This window comes from Apis cerana, linkage group LG14 (assembly GCF_029169275.1).
Source record: "Apis cerana isolate GH-2021 linkage group LG14, AcerK_1.0, whole genome shotgun sequence".
NCBI classification, from domain to species: Eukaryota; Metazoa; Arthropoda; class Insecta; order Hymenoptera; family Apidae; genus Apis; species Apis cerana.
The window spans coordinates 10,143,084-10,161,748 of NC_083865.1; the positions used below are offsets into that span (position 1 = coordinate 10,143,084).

The 18,665-nt window shown below is 24.4% G+C and overlaps 6 protein-coding genes across 22 annotated transcripts; 3 read left to right on the forward strand and 3 right to left on the reverse strand.

Moving 5' to 3' along the window:
* The first annotated feature begins 16 nt into the window (after window positions 1-16).
* LOC108000974 (ATP synthase subunit beta, mitochondrial) lies at window positions 17-4,150 on the forward strand. Of its 2 annotated transcripts, XM_017061710.2 has the most exons (8): window positions 89-228; window positions 1,031-1,237; window positions 1,335-1,598; window positions 1,684-2,027; window positions 2,107-2,332; window positions 2,425-2,654; window positions 2,732-2,939; window positions 3,328-4,150. In XM_017061710.2, exons 1-7 carry the CDS (start codon window positions 123-125, stop codon window positions 2,903-2,905), a joined length of 1,551 nt encoding a protein of 516 aa, XP_016917199.1. In that variant the 5' UTR covers window positions 89-122; the 3' UTR covers window positions 2,906-2,939; window positions 3,328-4,150. The 2 variants fall into 2 exon arrangements, with proteins under 2 accessions (XP_016917198.1, XP_016917199.1); XM_017061709.2 differs by lacking the exon at window positions 3,328-4,150 and having other exon boundaries at window positions 17-228; window positions 2,732-3,259.
* On the reverse strand, window positions 2,733-4,875 carry LOC108000979 (non-structural maintenance of chromosomes element 4 homolog A). 4 transcript variants are annotated; one of them, XM_028668277.2, is made up of 7 exons: window positions 4,586-4,875; window positions 4,430-4,522; window positions 4,195-4,325; window positions 4,009-4,123; window positions 3,631-3,924; window positions 3,443-3,558; window positions 2,733-3,370 (listed from the first exon to the last, which is right to left on the reverse strand). In XM_028668277.2, exons 1-7 carry the CDS (start codon window positions 4,686-4,688, stop codon window positions 3,314-3,316), a joined length of 909 nt encoding a protein of 302 aa, XP_028524078.1. In that variant the 5' UTR covers window positions 4,689-4,875; the 3' UTR covers window positions 2,733-3,313. The 4 variants fall into 4 exon arrangements, with proteins under 4 accessions (XP_028524078.1, XP_061940763.1, XP_061940762.1 ...); XM_062084779.1 differs by having other exon boundaries at window positions 3,443-3,924; XM_062084778.1 differs by having other exon boundaries at window positions 3,631-4,123.
* Window positions 4,876-5,047: 172 nt separating this feature from the next.
* On the forward strand, window positions 5,048-11,470 carry LOC108000971 (vacuolar protein sorting-associated protein 41 homolog). Of its 2 annotated transcripts, none has more exons than XM_017061704.3 (14): window positions 5,048-5,188; window positions 5,255-5,392; window positions 5,623-5,905; window positions 5,981-6,179; window positions 6,250-6,404; window positions 6,466-6,706; window positions 6,786-7,050; window positions 7,126-7,617; window positions 7,691-8,018; window positions 8,117-8,353; window positions 8,531-8,575; window positions 8,646-8,719; window positions 8,788-8,846; window positions 10,570-11,470. In XM_017061704.3, exons 1-13 carry the CDS (start codon window positions 5,168-5,170, stop codon window positions 8,839-8,841), a joined length of 2,532 nt encoding a protein of 843 aa, XP_016917193.1. In that variant the 5' UTR covers window positions 5,048-5,167; the 3' UTR covers window positions 8,842-8,846; window positions 10,570-11,470. The 2 variants fall into 2 exon arrangements, with proteins under 2 accessions (XP_016917193.1, XP_061940737.1); XM_062084753.1 differs by having other exon boundaries at window positions 8,120-8,353.
* LOC108000976 (ciliogenesis-associated TTC17-interacting protein-like) lies at window positions 8,621-10,728 on the reverse strand. 2 transcript variants are annotated; one of them, XM_062084783.1, is made up of 4 exons: window positions 9,876-10,570; window positions 9,354-9,798; window positions 9,094-9,264; window positions 8,621-9,007 (listed from the first exon to the last, which is right to left on the reverse strand). In XM_062084783.1, exons 2-4 carry the CDS (start codon window positions 9,528-9,530, stop codon window positions 8,915-8,917), a joined length of 441 nt encoding a protein of 146 aa, XP_061940767.1. In that variant the 5' UTR covers window positions 9,531-9,798; window positions 9,876-10,570; the 3' UTR covers window positions 8,621-8,914. The 2 variants fall into 2 exon arrangements, with proteins under 2 accessions (XP_061940767.1, XP_061940766.1); XM_062084782.1 differs by lacking the exons at window positions 8,621-9,007; window positions 9,094-9,264 and having other exon boundaries at window positions 9,542-9,798; window positions 9,876-10,160; window positions 10,217-10,475; window positions 10,550-10,728.
* Window positions 11,471-11,729: 259 nt separating the features above from the next.
* Window positions 11,730-16,985, forward strand: LOC108000972 (tyrosine--tRNA ligase, cytoplasmic). 11 transcript variants are annotated; one of them, XM_028668265.2, is made up of 16 exons: window positions 11,730-12,067; window positions 12,179-12,403; window positions 12,489-12,678; window positions 12,758-12,892; window positions 12,975-13,170; window positions 13,248-13,439; window positions 13,532-13,633; window positions 13,696-13,817; window positions 13,885-13,974; window positions 14,737-15,140; window positions 15,218-15,480; window positions 15,572-15,787; window positions 15,855-16,046; window positions 16,129-16,393; window positions 16,464-16,605; window positions 16,682-16,985. In XM_028668265.2, the coding sequence occupies exons 1-16, from the start codon at window positions 11,808-11,810 to the stop codon at window positions 16,793-16,795; spliced, it is 3,108 nt and encodes a 1,035-aa protein (XP_028524066.1). In that variant the 5' UTR covers window positions 11,730-11,807; the 3' UTR covers window positions 16,796-16,985. The 11 variants fall into 11 exon arrangements, with proteins under 11 accessions (XP_028524066.1, XP_028524067.1, XP_028524071.1 ...); XM_028668266.2 differs by lacking the exon at window positions 13,248-13,439 and having other exon boundaries at window positions 11,736-12,067; XM_028668267.2 differs by lacking the exons at window positions 11,730-12,067; window positions 12,179-12,403; window positions 12,489-12,678; ... (2 more) ...; window positions 13,248-13,439; window positions 13,532-13,633 and having other exon boundaries at window positions 13,708-13,755.
* A 115-nt stretch (window positions 16,986-17,100) lies between these two features.
* LOC108000957 (neuropeptide Y receptor type 1) lies at window positions 17,101-18,589 on the reverse strand. Its single transcript, XM_017061681.3, has 4 exons — window positions 18,046-18,589; window positions 17,730-17,955; window positions 17,446-17,648; window positions 17,101-17,368 (listed from the first exon to the last, which is right to left on the reverse strand). The coding sequence occupies exons 1-4, from the start codon at window positions 18,393-18,395 to the stop codon at window positions 17,101-17,103; spliced, it is 1,047 nt and encodes a 348-aa protein (XP_016917170.1). The 5' UTR covers window positions 18,396-18,589.
* Between the last annotated feature and the right edge of the window lie 76 nt (window positions 18,590-18,665).

Here is an 18,665-nt window from a genome sequence, read left to right on the forward strand (position 1 = left end):
AAAGCTGCGCTAGATATATGCGCAATGATACAATTTTATGTATGCGCATACGCTGCTGGTACAGTACTATCCATACGAATTAAAGACTATTCCGGTCACTCTTCTTCACTTGGCCGGTTAAGATGTTGAATGTCGTGTCGAAAGCTGCTGCAGGCGCCTTAAGGGCCGTCAAACCTTCTATCCTTCAAAATGAAATTACCAAAATTTCGGGAGCATTATCAGTAAATAGTAAGTATTAAAAAATATCATTTCCTGAGTTTCATTGTTTTTCCTAACACTGTGCTTTGTGAGATTATATTCTATAGACAATATTTAATATTTAGTTATATTATTATTTAATATAGTTTATTATTCTTTTTTATATTTCTATAAAATATAATTTTTGTTTATTTAATTGACATATAAATATTAAGAAAAAAATATTCAATTGATTATATAATCCATATTATTTGATCAAACCACAGTGGTAATTCTACTGTACCAATATGGCGGCATTAAGGTCATCGATTCATTTTTGAATGCATCGAAATAATTTGACAACGTTATTAATTATTCACTTGTTTCGATTATAATTGAAATTTTATCTAATTTCTATTTTATATTTTATATTATAAGAAATTTATTATTTTATTATTTTTTTTATTGTAAGTCATATTTTATAGCAACATCTTCATTTTTCAAATCTTTTATAGACTTATATTATTTTTAACAATATTATTATGTAATTTAGATTTTATATATTGATTTAATAAAAAATATGAAATTCTTAATTTTTTAATGAAATCCACATATTATGTAACTTATCTTTCATAAGTATTATCTAATATATATGTATATTTACTAAATATTAAATATAATTATAATCATATAATAAATATTTATTAAAAATATGTTATTAACAATTATTTTATTTTTAATTTTTCTATATTGTAAATTATGAAATACAATATTATATATTAAATATATAATTTCAGAAATAATTAATTATATGCAAAAGTAAATGTTAAGGAAAATAATTATTTACAATTAGGTAGAGATTATGCAAAAGCTGCAAGCTCCAAAGGTGGAGCTCAAGGAAAAATTGTTGCTGTCATTGGTGCAGTTGTTGATGTACAATTTGATGATGCTCTTCCTCCAATTCTCAATGCTTTGGAAGTACAAAACCGCACTCCCAGGCTAGTCCTTGAAGTAGCACAGCATTTGGGAGAAAATACAGTACGCACTATTGCTATGGATGGTAATTTCATGTTATAATTGTGTATATTAAATATAAAATATAATAAAAAATATAGATATTTTATAAAAATTTTTTACTTATATTGAAATAATCATAGGTACTGAAGGTCTTGTTCGTGGACAAAGTGTTCTGGATTCTGGATATCCTATTCGTATTCCTGTTGGTGCTGAGACATTGGGACGCATTATTAATGTTATTGGTGAACCAATTGATGAGCGTGGACCTATTCCTACTGATAAACTTGCTCCTATCCATGCTGATGCTCCAGAATTCGTAGATATGTCTGTTGAACAGGAAATTTTAGTAACTGGAATAAAAGTTGTTGATCTTCTTGCTCCTTATGCTAAAGGAGGAAAAATAGGTAAAATTTATATTTTATAATATACCCTTATAATATACAATTTATTCATATCAATTTAATTAAATAAATATTTATATTTAAATAGGTCTATTTGGAGGTGCTGGTGTCGGAAAAACTGTATTAATTATGGAATTAATCAATAATGTAGCAAAAGCCCATGGTGGTTATTCTGTATTTGCTGGTGTGGGTGAACGTACTCGTGAAGGAAATGATTTATATCATGAAATGATTGAATCTGGAGTCATTTCATTGAAAGATAAAACTTCCAAGGTAGCTCTGGTATATGGTCAAATGAACGAACCTCCAGGCGCTCGTGCTCGTGTCGCTTTAACTGGCTTAACCGTTGCCGAATATTTCCGTGATCAAGAAGGACAGGATGTATTACTATTCATTGATAATATCTTTAGGTTTACTCAAGCTGGTTCTGAAGTATGTATTATTATTTTTTTTATCTTGTTATAATTTAAACATTATATTTTTTTTATTAAGAATTATATTTTTTTTAAAGGTATCAGCTTTGTTAGGTCGTATCCCATCTGCTGTAGGTTATCAGCCAACATTAGCAACTGATATGGGTAGTATGCAGGAACGAATTACAACAACAAAAAAAGGATCTATTACTTCTGTGCAGGCTATTTATGTACCTGCTGATGATTTGACAGATCCTGCGCCTGCCACTACCTTTGCTCATTTAGATGCTACAACTGTATTGTCTCGAGCTATTGCTGAATTAGGTAAATATAAATATTTATTTTTATAATTTTTATATTAAAGTTCAATAATGTGAAAATTTATGATTTTCTCTTTTTTTTGGATATTATATTAGGTATCTATCCTGCTGTCGATCCTCTTGATTCCACTTCTCGTATCATGGACCCCAATATAATTGGTGCTGAACATTATAATGTTGCTCGTGGCGTACAGAAAATCTTACAGGATTACAAATCACTTCAAGATATTATTGCTATCTTAGGTATGGATGAATTATCAGAAGAAGATAAACTTACTGTTGCACGTGCACGTAAAATTCAGAGGTTCTTGTCTCAACCATTCCAGGTATATATACGAATATATTTTACGATATTAACGATTTTTCATAATATTATTTTTGTTAATTAATCTTCTTTATATAGGTTGCTGAGGTATTTACTGGTCACGCTGGTAAATTAGTACCATTAGAAGAAACTATTAAAGGATTTAAGAAAATTCTTGCTGGAGATTATGATCATTTGCCGGAAGTTGCATTCTACATGGTCGGTCCAATTGAAGAAGTAGTAGCGAAAGCAGAATCGTTGGCAAAACAATAAATTAATTCACAGTCATTAATCATGTCATTAAAAAGTAATTAAAACGATCTTCTAATAATACAGGCCTGTTTCTTTTTTTCTATAAATATTAGTTTTTATCCAAAAGTATAGGGATTTTTAAACAACAATGTACGTGAATTAGAAGATTGTTTTCCGTTCGAAATTTCACAAAAAGTACATAAATTTTTCGAAAACATCATGAACATAATTAATCATAAATTTTATATAAATTGTGTAATTTTGTTCTAGATGTTTTCATATTAAATTGATATTGTTATTATTTATAACATATACTTTAATATTACAGTATATGTTAGAAATTAATAAAAATTTTACAAAAATATAGAGAAAAAAGGCCAAATATTTTTTGTTTTTACAAAATATTTTTCATTTAAGATATAAAGGAAATTATTTTATTTCAGATTCAATTAATGGATTTTCCAATCGATAAATATTTTTCAGGATCTAAAATATAAAATGAATATCAAAAAAAAAAAATACATAATTTGAAAAACTAATTTAAAATAGCAGCATTACCTTCCACTGTTCCATGTTTAAATACATTACGTTTTGAATATTTTCAATATTTCCTGTCTTCATTTGAGCTGTCATATCTTTAGTACAAGGTTGAACAACTAGTATTCCAGATGCATCTATCAAGAAAATAATATTTAATAAATAGAAATATATATAGATTTTAATAATTGCAAAAACTAACATTGTACCTTTTGTTATTTTTATCTTTCCATCTCTAACAAGAAAAGATATTTGTAAAATATTTTGAATTGTTTTTCCAAAATCATTAGGATGTAAAATTAATTTGAAAAAATCGAGCGGTTTGCGATAAATTTTATAATATTTAGAGATAAACTCTTTCATTTTTACAGTTTCTTCTGGCCCTTCTTCTTCCTTTTCAATTGTTACAACATTATCTGGTCTTTTAATTTGTGCTTGAGTTTCCTTTATTTTTACAGGTTTTTTTTTATTAATTTCTTTTTTTTCTAGTGGTGTTAAAGTACCTAAAAATATACATAAAATAAATATATAATGTAATAAAAAATAAATATTAATTATACAAGTTTTATAGTAAAATTGAATAAAACCTAGCAATGTACTATATTGAGGTGTTCTTTTAAAGCATTTTATAACTTGCGATTCCAGAAGTGACCAATCTGGTGTTTCTGGTTCGACATCTGGAAGTTGTTTTACATATTGTACCTAAATTAAATAAATATATGAAATTTATTTTTGAACAATTATTAAAAACAAAAATTTATTATGATACATACTATTTTTTTAGCAAATTCTATATGATTATATGAGCATACAACTTTTGTTAAGGATCTTGTACAATGTTTTAAAACATTAGAAGATATGTGCATCATTTCTGAATCCATTAATACTTCTTCTTGATTATGTACTAAAAAAATAATAAAAATAATTATATAATTAAATAATAAAAATGCATATTAAACAAAAAATTGAAAAACTAAATGAAATAAAACATATTCAGAAGTTATGTACCCTTTTCTTCTATACTTGTTTCAGAATTTATATTGTCTGTTTCTTCCATGCATAATTCCAGAGTTTTTATAGTTTCATCATTAATTGATTCTTCTGAAAAATTTATATTAAATATAATATTTATTTTCTTTTTATAATATATATTCAAAATCTTACGTAAAGATTGAGCTCTAGTTATTATTTTCCTTAGAATTTCTTTGCGTTTTTGTGGTGTTCGCGAGATTGTATTTTCATCGGACATAGAATTGTTTGATGACATTTTGAATTATTTTATTGAAGAAATTTAATTAAATTAAAAATAATTTATCTGTAATTATTTATATAATATAATAATAATTAATTAAACAAGCATTGTTTTTATGCAATAGATATAATAGAAAAATTTCTTTCTTTATTATCATAATCAGTACACCTAGCACTAACTCACATTAACCTTTCATCACAGTAAAACAAACTATATTAATATTTATTAGTATAGTATATTAGAACTGAATTACTTTATTGATATGATTGTCTTTTTGAAGTATATTTAGTGAAAATGTATTTTTAAAAATTTTTAATATATTCATTCTGTAATGATTGTTTTGTAATGTTAATCAATGTAAAATGCAAATAACGAAACAAAATTAGAAAAAGAAAAATTTGTGATATATAAGTAAAAGATTTCAAAGGTTTTGACATTTCGTGATTACGAACATTGACAAGTTTCTCTTTAACCAAAAAATTAAAGAAACGGGCATGGAAAATACCTCAAATAAGGTATTATTTAAAGTTTTTTAAAAATAAAAGATGCTAAAATATCAATTATATCAAATTATTTTATAGGAAGATCAAAATAATCAAGATGATTCAGACTCTGAAGTAGATGAAGTAGAACCTAGGCTTAAATACGTCAGGGTACGAAATGATTTGGAACATATATTACAAAATGATGCAGCTAGTTGCATTGCAGTACATCCTAAGGTATGAAATATAATCACTAATTTATAAACATATTAAAGTTAATAATAATTTCAAGTTATGAAAAGGTTAACCATAATAAAATTTATATATATAAATTTCATAAATTCTGACTTTTGATCATAATCTTTTGTATAATATAAATGAAATATTTTAATATATATATTCTTTAAATTATAATAATTATATAATTTATTATTTTTATATATTGTAATAAATTAATTTTTGTTTAGTTTCTATGTCTGGGATCACATTGGGGTATGATACATCTTTTAGATCATCAAGGAAATAATATACAATCTAAAAGTTTGCAAGCACATACAGTTGCTGTCAATCAGATATCTATAGACCATAATGGAGATTTTATTGCATCATGTAGTGATGATGGAAAAGTTTTTATATATGGTCTTTATAGTACAGAGAATAATCATAATATGAGTATGGGTAGATTAGTTAAAAGTATAGCTATAGATCCCAATTATTACAAAAGTGGTAGTGGAAGAAGATTTATTACAGGTTATTTTATTTTATATATTTAATTTTTTAAGATAAATTAAAATTTAGTTTTTTTGAAATAAAAATTATTTTTAGGAGATGATAAATTGGTTTTGTATGAAAAAACTTTTTTATCTCGAATGAAACTAACTGTACTATGTGATGCAGAAGGAGGAGTAAGATCAATTGCGTGGATTAGTCACTTTGTGGCTTGGGCATCTGATACTGGTGTTAGAATTTATGATTTAAATGCCAGATGTTCATTAGGTCTTATTAAATGGAGTAAATCTGCTGAGTAAGTAAAAAAATGATATTACAAAAATTCTATATGATATCAAGATTAAAATAATTTTTTTCTGATATAGTGCATTACCAGAACATTATAGATGTAATCTTCGATGGTCAGATGAAAGAACATTACTAATTGGTTGGGTTGATATAGTACGAATTTGTCAAATTAGGAAAAGATCAACACAAGAAATGGTTAACAGAGACTTACCAGAATATGTAGTAGATCCAGGTATATATTTTATAGCTTATAAATTATAAGAATACAATAAATAATAAAGTGTTAATTTTAGTTTCAACTTTCCGAGTGGATTTTTACATTTCTGGTATTGCACCTTTAGAAAATCAATTAGTATTATTGGGTTGTTTGAAAGAGTTAGATGAAAATGGAAAAAGTCAGAGACCAACATTGCATGTTATTGAACCAAAATATCAGGTTTTCTCTCTTGTCTGTGCAAATTCCCTTACACTTCGTGGCTATAAAGAATATAGCTGTAATGATTATCATTTAGATTGTCTAAAAGAAGAAAATAGGTATTTATATTTAAAAATAAATATTCATTTCTATTAAATTTATTATTTTAAAACTAATTGTTTTTATATCTATTTATAGATTTTTCATTGTAAGCCCAAAAGATATTGTTATAGCTAGTTTATATGATGCAGATGATAGAATAGAATGGTTATTAAATCATAGAAAATTTGAACAAGCATTAGAAGCAGTAACAATGAATAATGGAAAAAATTGTAAAAAGTATACTTTAGTTGATGTTGGTCGTGTATACTTAGATCATTTATTAGCTTGTGGAAAATATGATGAAGCAGGCAAACTCTGCTTAAAAATTTTAGGAAAAGATAAAAAATTATGGGAAGAAGAAGTTGGTATTATTTTTTTTTTTTAAATTATTTATTTTATTTATAATTTTACTTACTTTTTGTATATTTTTTTATAGGTATATAAATTTGCAAGAGTTCATCAGTTGCGATCTATTTCTTCTTATCTTCCAAGAGGTGATGTAACATTAGATCCATTAATTTATGAAATGGTTCTTTATGAATATTTGAAAATGGATCCTGATGGATTTCTTCAACTAGTCAAAGAATGGTCTCCAAAATTGTATAAAGTTGCAGCTGTTGTAAATGGTGTTTTAGAACATCTTTTAATTCATAATCAACGACAAAATGTACTGTTAGAAGCTTTAGCTATTTTATACATTCATGATGAAAAGTACGATAAAGCGTTAGCTATGTATTTAAAATTGAGACATAAGGATGTATTTCAACTTATTCAAAAATATCAATTGTATAATACTGTTTACGATATGATAGAAGGTTTAATGGATTTAGATGCGGAACGTGCTATACAATTTTTTTTAGAAAAAGACAGAGTGCCATCTGATATTGTTGTACAAAAATTACAGCATAATCATCGATATTTATATTTGGTAAGATATCAAAAATACATATGAAATATATTATAATTTCTTTTTTTTAATATTTAAAGATAATTTATAATAGTATTTAGATGCATTAGATAAAAAAGATACAAAAGGTACATACCATGGATTGCTAGTCCAACTTTATGCTAATTATTCAAGAGATAAATTATTACCACTTTTACGTCGTTCTGATAATTATCCAATACAACAAGCATTAGATATTTGTAGTCAGAAAAAATTCTATCCAGAAATGGTATATTTACTTGGTAGAATTGGAAATACTTCTGAAGCTTTAGCACTTATGACTAGAGAATTGAATGATATGGAGAGTGCAATTACATTTTGTCAGGAACATGATGATGAAGAATTGTGGAATGATTTGATTATTTATTCTCTAGATAAACCTAGTAAGAAATTGAAATAATATATTTTATCAAATTATAATATTATCATATTAAATTCTCCAACTGCAATTAAAATTATAATATTAAAATGTTTCTTTCAGAAGCTATTACATTTCTCTTGCAAAAAATAGGCACATATGTTGATCCTAGACTTATGGTAGAAAGAATAAAACCATCTCTAGAAATTCCAGGCCTGAAAAAAGCTTTAGTTAAAATGATGTGTGATTATAATCTTCAAGTTTCAGTACAAGAAGGATGTAAACAAATTTTATCTAATGATTATTTTAATTTACATGAAAGATTAGTTAAATGTCATCAAAAAGGAATATTTATAGATGGTTAGTAATAAATAATTATAAATTATTTAATTATAAAAATAATAGTAATTATAAAAGAATGTAAGCAAATTTTATAAGAATTTCAATTATATTATTAATAATAATTATATAATAATTTTTTTCTTATAATTATAATAATTATAATTCTTAATAATTATATAATTTCTTTTCCTTTAGATGATCAAATGTGTGGTGCTTGTCATAGAAAAATAATTATAAGAGGTATCTAAAATAAGCTATTTAAATACAATATTAATAACATTTTGATTGCAATATATTGTTTTTATTACAGAACCAAGAAATTTAGTAGTATTTTATTGTAAACATTCGTTTCATGAAGATTGTTTACCAAATTTCGAAGTAGTAGTATGTATTTTAATTTTAAGTAATTTAAATATTTTTCAATTTTTATATGTTTTAATTTTATTTTTTAGGAAAATTGCGTTATATGTAATTCCCAAAAAGATACATCTCCTAACAGACAATGATACAGGTAAATTTTAGTATTAATTGAAAATAATGTTTATAATGTTTATAGTCTCAAATACAATTTATAGCTATTTAGTCTTTTAATTTGTGTAATATTTGATCTATGATAGAACATTTTGTACATATTTTAGAAACTTTAGAACATTCAGAACATTTCGTATAAGACTGAAAATTAAATAATTGTATGAATGTTTTATAAATATAATATAATATATGTATATAATTTTATTATAAATATATATAAAATTTACTTTATATTTGTCACAAATTTTAATAATATCTTCATATTGATCACAAGTTTTTTTTAATTGTGAAGAGAAATTAGATTGATTTATTAAAGTAGATATATCCAATTTTTCTTCAGTATCAGACATACAATCATTTGAATTTTTTGAATCAATAGAGCTTATAACTTTGGAATTCTGAAATTGATCATTTATAATTATTATACAGTATATTATATTATATTATATTATATTATATTATATATAAGGTATATTAAAATATTTACTTCCTCATGATTTTCTTGTGTGAAACATGTAATTTCTTCCGAACAAATCTTTTTCAATGCAGTATAATCTACATAAAATCCACAGATATTGCATAAAGTATCCAACTTCTTTTCTGTGAGCTGTGATGTTACATTATTATCATAATCTTCTTTCAATATACTGGTCTCCCAAGTCATTGGATTTTTTGCAAATGCTTTAAAATGTTGTATTGTAAAGTCTATCACATTTTCTGGTTTTACTGTGGAGACCAGTAAATTATAAAAATATTAATATATTATTGTAAAAAGTAAAATGCAATTTGACCTGTTTAAGAGATATTGGTACAATGTTTTCCCAATCAAGAAATTGATTACCAACTAACAGTATTTGAATATAATCTGCAATTAATTGTTTTATTTCTGGGTGATCAGCTAAGTATTCCGTTTCTTCAGCGATTTTGGAAAACTATTAATAATATATGTATAAAATATGTATTTTATTTTTATAAGTTATTTTACTAAAATATATTAAATATTACTTACTTTTATATCTAAATATTTAGAAAACATTTCAATATCTTTGTTCCAAGAATCTTTTAATGGTGTTTCTATTCTTATTGTTTTACTTGGAATATTTAGATCTGCTAATGGATTAATTTTCAAAATATATGGCACATCTAACCAATTATGTCGGAGTATTCTACCTTTTGCTGTTAAATATGTTCTCATAGTATGAACAGTTCCATCTTCTCTACATAGTTTTCGCTCAATCGTATAAACATTTAACACACGATTATCTAATTCCATACATTCGATAGGAGTACATATCTAATAAAAAATATATTTCGTTATTTAAATTTATCAATATGTTCATATTTTCTTACATAATTAGATTCTGTGGAATCTCCATCTATAGAAATGCTTTGAAAAGATAATATTCCTTCATAATTTATAAGTGCCAAATATCGCATAAGTAATATATTTGCTCCTTCACTTATCAATCTACTGTTAGTATAAAAGGATAAGTCTTTAATTTCCGAAGATTTATCGCACGGACAAGTGTGTGTTAATTTTACATGGTAACAATTATCTTCTATTCCTATAAATATTGTTTTTTCATATAGACCATTTTCGTAAATGAATCTATAATATTAATGCAATATTATTTTTATTTAAAAAAAATGTAAAAAACATAAGTTTATTTAAAATTAACAAACTCTGTCCTCTTTTCTTCTAGGCAATGAAATTTCGATGTCACTGAACTGATAACTTTTGACCCACCGAAATGACCATCAATAGACATCGAAGATTGTACATGTATTAAAAATTCTTGAGCTTTAGGCCCAATGGATTCTACCAGAATAGAGTAACTGCCTATTGGCTTCATATCGTTCATAGATTCATTTTTTAAACAAACTATTAAGCTTTCTCGAAAACATAAAGCTGCTCGTTTTATATAATCTGAAGTACAAAAAAAAGGAAGGATACAATATATTGAAAAGATGGCATAATATTTTTTTCAACAAAAATCTATGTCTAATCTATTAATATAACTTCTAGACATCAAAATAATTACATTCCATATATAATTCATTTCACCAGCGACGAATAAATTTATAATTTATATATATTGTATATTTTTCTATATTACATATCGTTCGTGAATATTTACTTGTTTTATTTATAGAATATTTTTATTCGTTGTTGGAGAAATTCGGTTTCTTATTAAGAAAATTTTAATATTTATCATTAATACATAATTATTTTGTTTAAAACTGATCGACCGAGAATTAATAATTTATTGTACATACTAATGTATACTCTAAGATTTGAAAATGAAATTATTTTACAATAAAATATAAAGAAATTACAATTTATACTTTAATATGTACAGTAAAAAATTTATCAAATTGTGATACAATATATAATATCATGTATTTTATATAAAGGTTATTGTATAAAATGATTTTGATATGTTCTATGGTAATTTAGAGATTTTATGATATAGATTTCACGCATAATATTACAGTAATTCTTAGAATATTTTACTTAAGTTTCCATGTAAATATCATGTCTAAGTTGCAATGTAGAACATGTAAAATATAATTAATATATACATTTTTTACGTCGCTTAGAAAGTTGTACTTTTCTATAGCAATTTGTTATAGTGAAAATATTTATATATTTATTATGGAAAAGGAAAAAAGAATAAATTTACCAATTGAAAATTCAGGAATCCATTTTCGAATATCAAATAGTTTACAAAAAATTTCTTTCTTATCTGACATTTTGGTTTTTTTAATATATAATTTTTGATTTTAATATAAAAAAAAAAGAAAAAAGAAAACAGAAAAAAGAAAAAAAAAACTAGCATCATTTGTCTGATTTAAAAGTAACTTTTCTTGAAATATATATTAAAGTTCTAAAACCATATGATATTATTGTATCATTTTATAAAGTAATTGTAGAATAAAGATGCAACGAATGCGAAAGAGATTATTAGATGTTCATGTTTGCGAATTACCAAAAAAATCTGATAGTAATTTACCAAAATTACCTCCAAATGCAAGATTTTATACTCGTTGGAAACGAAATTTTCAAAAAATTTTTCTTGTTTGTATAACTCATCCTTTAACTCGGAATTACTTACGTAGTTTAGCCGCGGTTGCTTTTGAAAAGAGAAGACATGGGCGTTCTACAACATGGTGGGTGATACATCCTTGTAGTAACTTAAGGTAATTTTAATTTTTTCAAAATATATAATTAAGAATATAATAATATAATTAATATAATTAAGAAGATAATTTTAAAATAAATTTGTATTTATTAAATTTGTAATTATACAGATATTATTGGGATTTCTTAATGACATTTACATTCCTGTACATGTTTATTGCAATACCATATATTTTGGCATTTCATAGAATAGCTAAAAGTTCTGATCCAAAAATTTGGAATTTAGTATATCCTGCATATATTATTTGCTTATGCGACATTGGACTTAATATGATAACTGGTTTTGAGTCAAAGGATGGTCATGAAATTTTTCTTGATCCAATTTTGATAATTCAGTAATTCATTAACTTATTTAACTTTTTTAATTCAAATTATGCTTTAATTGATGAAATATATTTTTAAAATAAATGTTATTTTTAGAAATTATATGAAAGGATATTTTTTTTTTGATCTTATATCATCGATTCCATATGTTTGGTTTTATCAAGATCGAATTTTACCTCCTGGACCTAATTCAAATTCTTTATTACTGATTCCCGAATTTTTACCACTTTTAAAAATTATACGTATTTTTACATTACGTCACTACATCGGACAAATACTTCACACAGTAAGAAATAGATATAAAAATTTAAAAATATAAAAAAAAATAACTTAAACTTATTAAGATATAAATATATCTTCTCTAGTATTTTGTACTTTCACACGCTCACGAAAAAATTATATGGTTATTCATTTTGATATTATTATTATTTCATTGGAGTAGTTGTATAACAATCCTTTTTCCATTTATCATAGCATATATAAATGATGAAACTTTAGAAGTACGTATGTTCAAATTTCCTTATCTTATGTTTATTTTATCTCTCAAATTAATTATTTGCTATAGAGTTATAAATGTTACAGGACTCAGATATGTATTTAATTACTTCCAAATTATATGAGAAATCTGACTCTGATATTTATTTAATGTATTTTCATATTGGCATGAGTAATATTATGACATCGACTTGTTTAGAATTTTATTCCTTGGGTAAAATGGATATGGTAACACGTTGTATTTTACTATTATTTGGAAAAGGATGTATAATTTATTTTTTAGGTAATTTTTTCGTTTTTGATACAATTAATTATTTGTTAAGAATCATTTTTTCTAAATTATTTTTCATATTATGACAGTTATAATCTTACAATTGATTGAATCAGCTGCAGAAGCAGAATTAAAATATCAACAAGTTATATATCAAGTGAAAGAATATATTCATCAAAAAAAATTTCCAGAAAATCTTAAAAAAAGACTTATTGATTATTATGAGTATCGTTTTCAAGGCAGTTACTTTAAAGAAAATGCAATATATCGCACTTTATCAAGTTAATATTTAATTTAGATAGACTTTGTTAAATCAAATAATCAATAATTTGATTTTCTAAATGTATACTTTTATTTATTTTATTTTATTTAGATCTTTTAAATCAAGAAATTATGATGCATAGTACCCGTGGATTGTTAGATACAGCAACCATTTTGCATCATTTGCCACGCAGTATCATTGGAAATTTAATGGGTAAAATAAAAATATGTTTTTATTTTAAAAGATTTTTTATTTTCAATGTTAAATTTTTATAGAAATTTTAAAACCAGTCATTTATCTCAATGAAGATATCATATATAAAAGTAAAACTGAAGGTGACTGTATGTTCTTTATAGTTAGTGGAACTGTTGCTCTTATTACATTTTCTGGAAAAGAAGTATGCAAATTTATTTTATATTAATGTATATTATAAAAATAATAAAAATTAATAATTTCTTTTTAAGATATGTCATGAAAAAGATGGAGGCTACTTTGGTGAAGCAGCTATAATATTTCCAGATCGAAAAAGATTAGAAACTGTAATCGCGCTAGAAGTATGTGAATTAGTTCGTTTAGATCGCCGTGATTTCAAACGTATGTTTCCTACAACATCAATTCTTTATAAAAGATTGGAAAATGTTGCTAAAGAAAGATATCAAAAAATTAATAAACTTGAGAGAATAGATTCAGTAATTGATATACATGAAGATAAAATTGATATAATAAATTAAAATTATTTAAATATTTAATTTTATATAATAATAATTTCAAAGTTAAAAAAAAACATATTATTCTAAATTCATAATGAATTTTAATTCGAAAATATATATGTTTTTATATGTTTGAATATCTTATACGTATTCTACATTCTCATACTCTTATACCTTCAGTAGTACATGCGTTCAACTTATCAACTTTTTTCGGATTTATTCTATCCGAAAAAAAATTTATTGTATTTGAGAAGTTATGCAATGTAATTAATTTAATATTAAGATAATAATTTATATTATATAAGTAATTTAATTATTTTTTAATTTTGATTTTTAATTGATTTATTTCGAACAGATGTTAAGTAAATAATTACAATTATTATAATTATATATATTATAATATTGGTATTAATTTATTATATTTTACTGAATTATATGTTATTTAAAATATTTGCATGAATCTAATTAAAATCAATGTTATTATAATTAAAATTAATTATAAGGTTAAGTTTAGAAATTTGATGTGTGTCGTAAGTACACGTGGCTAAACATATGTCATTTTATTTAATTAATAAATGTTATTAATTTTTAATTTAAAAATTTTAGTTTTATCTTTTATTTAGTGTTACAAACATGGTTGAACTGAAATGGGAAGAAAAATATGAACTCATCACAAGAAACTTAGCTGAATGGCTTGGTGATGAAAAACTTAAAAGTATTCTCAAACAACGAGATTTGAAGCTTTATTGGGGTACTGCTACAACTGGTAGACCTCATATTGGCTATTTTACACCAATGTCCAAGATAGCAGATTTCTTAAAATCTGGTGCAGAAGTTACTATATTATTTGCTGATCTTCATGCTTATTTGGATAATATGAAAGCACCATGGGAACTTTTAGAATTACGTACCCAATATTATGAAAAAGTCATTAAAGCTATGCTTAGGTCTATTGATGTACCTTTGGAAAAATTAAAATTTGTTAAAGGAACTGATTATCAATTATCCAAGTAAATAATCATATATAAGTAAATATGAAGAAAATATTAATAGAATATATGCTATATCAAATTATTTTTTATTCTAGGGAATATACATTAGATGTATATCGTTTAAGTTCTATTGTAACTGAGCATGATGCAAAAAAAGCAGGTGCTGAAGTAGTTAAACAAGTTGTAAATCCTTTGCTTTCTGGATTATTATATCCAGGTTTGCAAGCTTTGGATGAACAATATCTTAAAGTTGATGCTCAGTTTGGTGGAATAGATCAAAGAAAAATTTTCACCTTTTCAGAAAAATATTTACCATTACTTGGTTATGAAAAATGTATTCATTTAATGAATCCAATGAGTATGTGTGCAACAAAAAACATTATATTAAAATCAAATATAAAAATTAATTTTTAAAATTTATAAATCATAAACACAAAATTTTATTTTAGTTCCTGGATTAGCAGGATCAAAAATGTCTTCTTCTGAAGAAGATTCAAAGATTGATTTATTAGATAATGCCACAGCTGTTAAAAAAAAGTTAAAAAAAGCATTTTGTGAACCTGGTAATATTAGTGATAATGGAGTACTTTCATTTGCCAAACATGTAATATATCCTTTATTAAAAGAAGGAGAATCTTTTAATGTATATAGAACAGCTGAATTTGGTATGTTTCAGTTTTTATTTTTAATATTTTTAACAAATACAAATATATATAATACATCTTTTTTTAGGTGGAGATATATCATTTGATACATATGAAGATTTAGAAAATGCATTCGCTAAGGAAGAAATACATCCTGGAGATTTAAAAAATGCAGTTGAGATTTATATCAATAAACTTTTAGATCCAATTAGAAAAGAATTTGAAACAGATTCAAAATTTAAAAATTTAGCGAATAAAGCATATCCTCCTCAAAAGCCAAGTAATATTTTTTTCATATAAAACAAATATTGAATAACTATAAATTCAAATGATAATATGGAACACTTATGTTAAATATTTAGAAATTATTGAGGAATTAACACCGGCTCGATTAGATATCAGAGTTGGCAAAATAATTGAAGTATCAAAACATTCTGATGCTGATTCACTTTATGTAGAAAAAATTGATCTTGGAGAAGCTACTGGACCTCGTACAATAGTCAGTGGACTTGTAAATTATGTACCATTAGAACAAATGAAAGATAGAATGGTAGTTGTCCTTGCAAACTTGAAACCAGCAAATTTAAGAGGTGTTCAATCCCATGGAATGGTTTTATGTGCTTCAGTGTATGTTTTGATTTAATTTATAAATTTATATGTATTACATTAAATAATCTTTAAATTATTAACAATATAGGGATGAACCAATGAGACGAGTAGAACCATTGAGACCTCCATTAGACAGCAAGCCAGGTGAAAAAGTAATTGTGGATGGATATGAAGATGGATCACCAGATGACATACTTAATCCCAAGAAAAAAATATGGGAAAAATTACAAGTATGTTTTTATTTTTTATATAATAAAATAAAAAAAATTATATTCACAAATTACTATTAAATTAAATTTTTCGTAGGTTGATCTTGTAGTAAATGGTAATGGGGAAGCATCTTGGAGTGGAAATCTTTTACTTACTGTCAATGGTGGCAAACTTACAGCTGATAGTCTTAAAAATGTAGCGATTAAATAATAATGCTTCAGATATTTAAATATCCATGCATTTTTATTTTTGCAAAAATTGATCAAATCTGATTTATATTAAGAAGTGCTTTATATTTAAAACTGCCGTTTCTTATTTAATTGCTTACATTACTATTTTATATTTTTTATGTAAGTATATAATATATAAAAATAGATAAAAAATGCATCTATATAAAGAATTTAAGATTTTAAATATTATTTATCCTATTCTTATATTTCTCATTATATTTCTCAATAAAATATTTAAAATATATTTATGAAATTAATTAAAGCAAATAAGATTCTAACATTTGGTCATATAATAGTCGATGAAATCTGTGGTATTGTGTTTCTGTCTTTATAAAAGATTCGTATACAAGGAAATTGTGGTTTTAGATTATGAGAATTTTGTGTTTTTAATCCTGAGATAATACAAGTTTTTAACACTTTTTGTTTTTTTTTTTGCATTAGCCAAGATGTAACAGAACACAACATTAATTTCTTCCTTAGTGAACTACTACTACAGCCATATAATAAAGGATTTATTGCCGCATTAACTAATACTAAATATCTGCTAATATACCTGTAACAATTATTTATTTGTTATATACTATATATATGTTGGAAAAATATTTTTATTAATTTTTTAGAAATATTTACCATAATGGATATATAGTTTCTGCTTGTCCCGTTTTAGGCGTTTCTTTTAATAATTGTGCTCTACGAATTATTAATGCGGTAAATGGTACACGGCATATAATGAATGCTACAACTATAAGAGCCAATATTTGTGTTACTTTTCCTTTATATTTTACCACAATTGGATATTTATTTTTTAGAGCTTGTGATTCATAGCGATCTAACTAAAATTCGATATTTTATAAATTATATTTATATTTTTATAATATTTATAAGAAAAATTTAATACTTTATCATTTTAATACTTTGATAAAAATAGCTGTATAACATATTGCCATGATAGTCAATGGTGCCCAAACACTTAAACCAGCAAAAATATGCCAATAAGGATAAATAAGCACAGTATCTTCAGTGCAATAAGTTTCTAAATAATTTTTCCATTGTCTTTCATAATAATGCCGAAAATAAATCAAAGGAATGGCAACAGATATTCCAAAAATCCAAGTAGAGAAAAGTAAAATATACATCATCCTGATAATAAAATCCATGATAAAAAAAATGTAAAATGTATATTATTTATTATATCATGATTTTTATGTTTTTAATTCTTTATTTTATCACCTTTTTGTTAATTTTCCTGAGCAATTAAGGACAATAGCAGAAACACGATCATAACTAATTGCACTCAAATTAAAAACTGCAACTAATGTTAAAGCATGCACCAATGATCCATCCAATCGACAACCAATCTCTCCCAAAATATAATTTTGAAATAGATCGATGCAAAGAAACATCCATGGACATATTAAGCATGTACCTAAATCCGCGATACACATATTCACAATTAAGAGATTAGTTGTAGTATGTAAAGATTTTTCTTTGAGTATCACGTAGATTAATCCACCATTAGCAAAAGATCCAATGATGATAATTGGTAAAATGCTGATGATTTTTACAATTATTTCCCACATAGGACGTATTTCCCAAATTTCTCTGGGAAATATATACTTACTAGTGTCGATATTTTCCCACTAAGAATTTATATATTTGTCAATTATATTAATAGTGAATGTAAAATGTAATCGATATTTTAAACAAAATCATACTTCCAAATTAGCAGATGTAAAATCATAATTATTCTCTATATGATAATTCCATTGTATATCTAACATAAAACTTTTATTCCACAAATTTAAAAAACTCATGTCGTTTATTTTAATAAGGCACAAGAACGACATGAA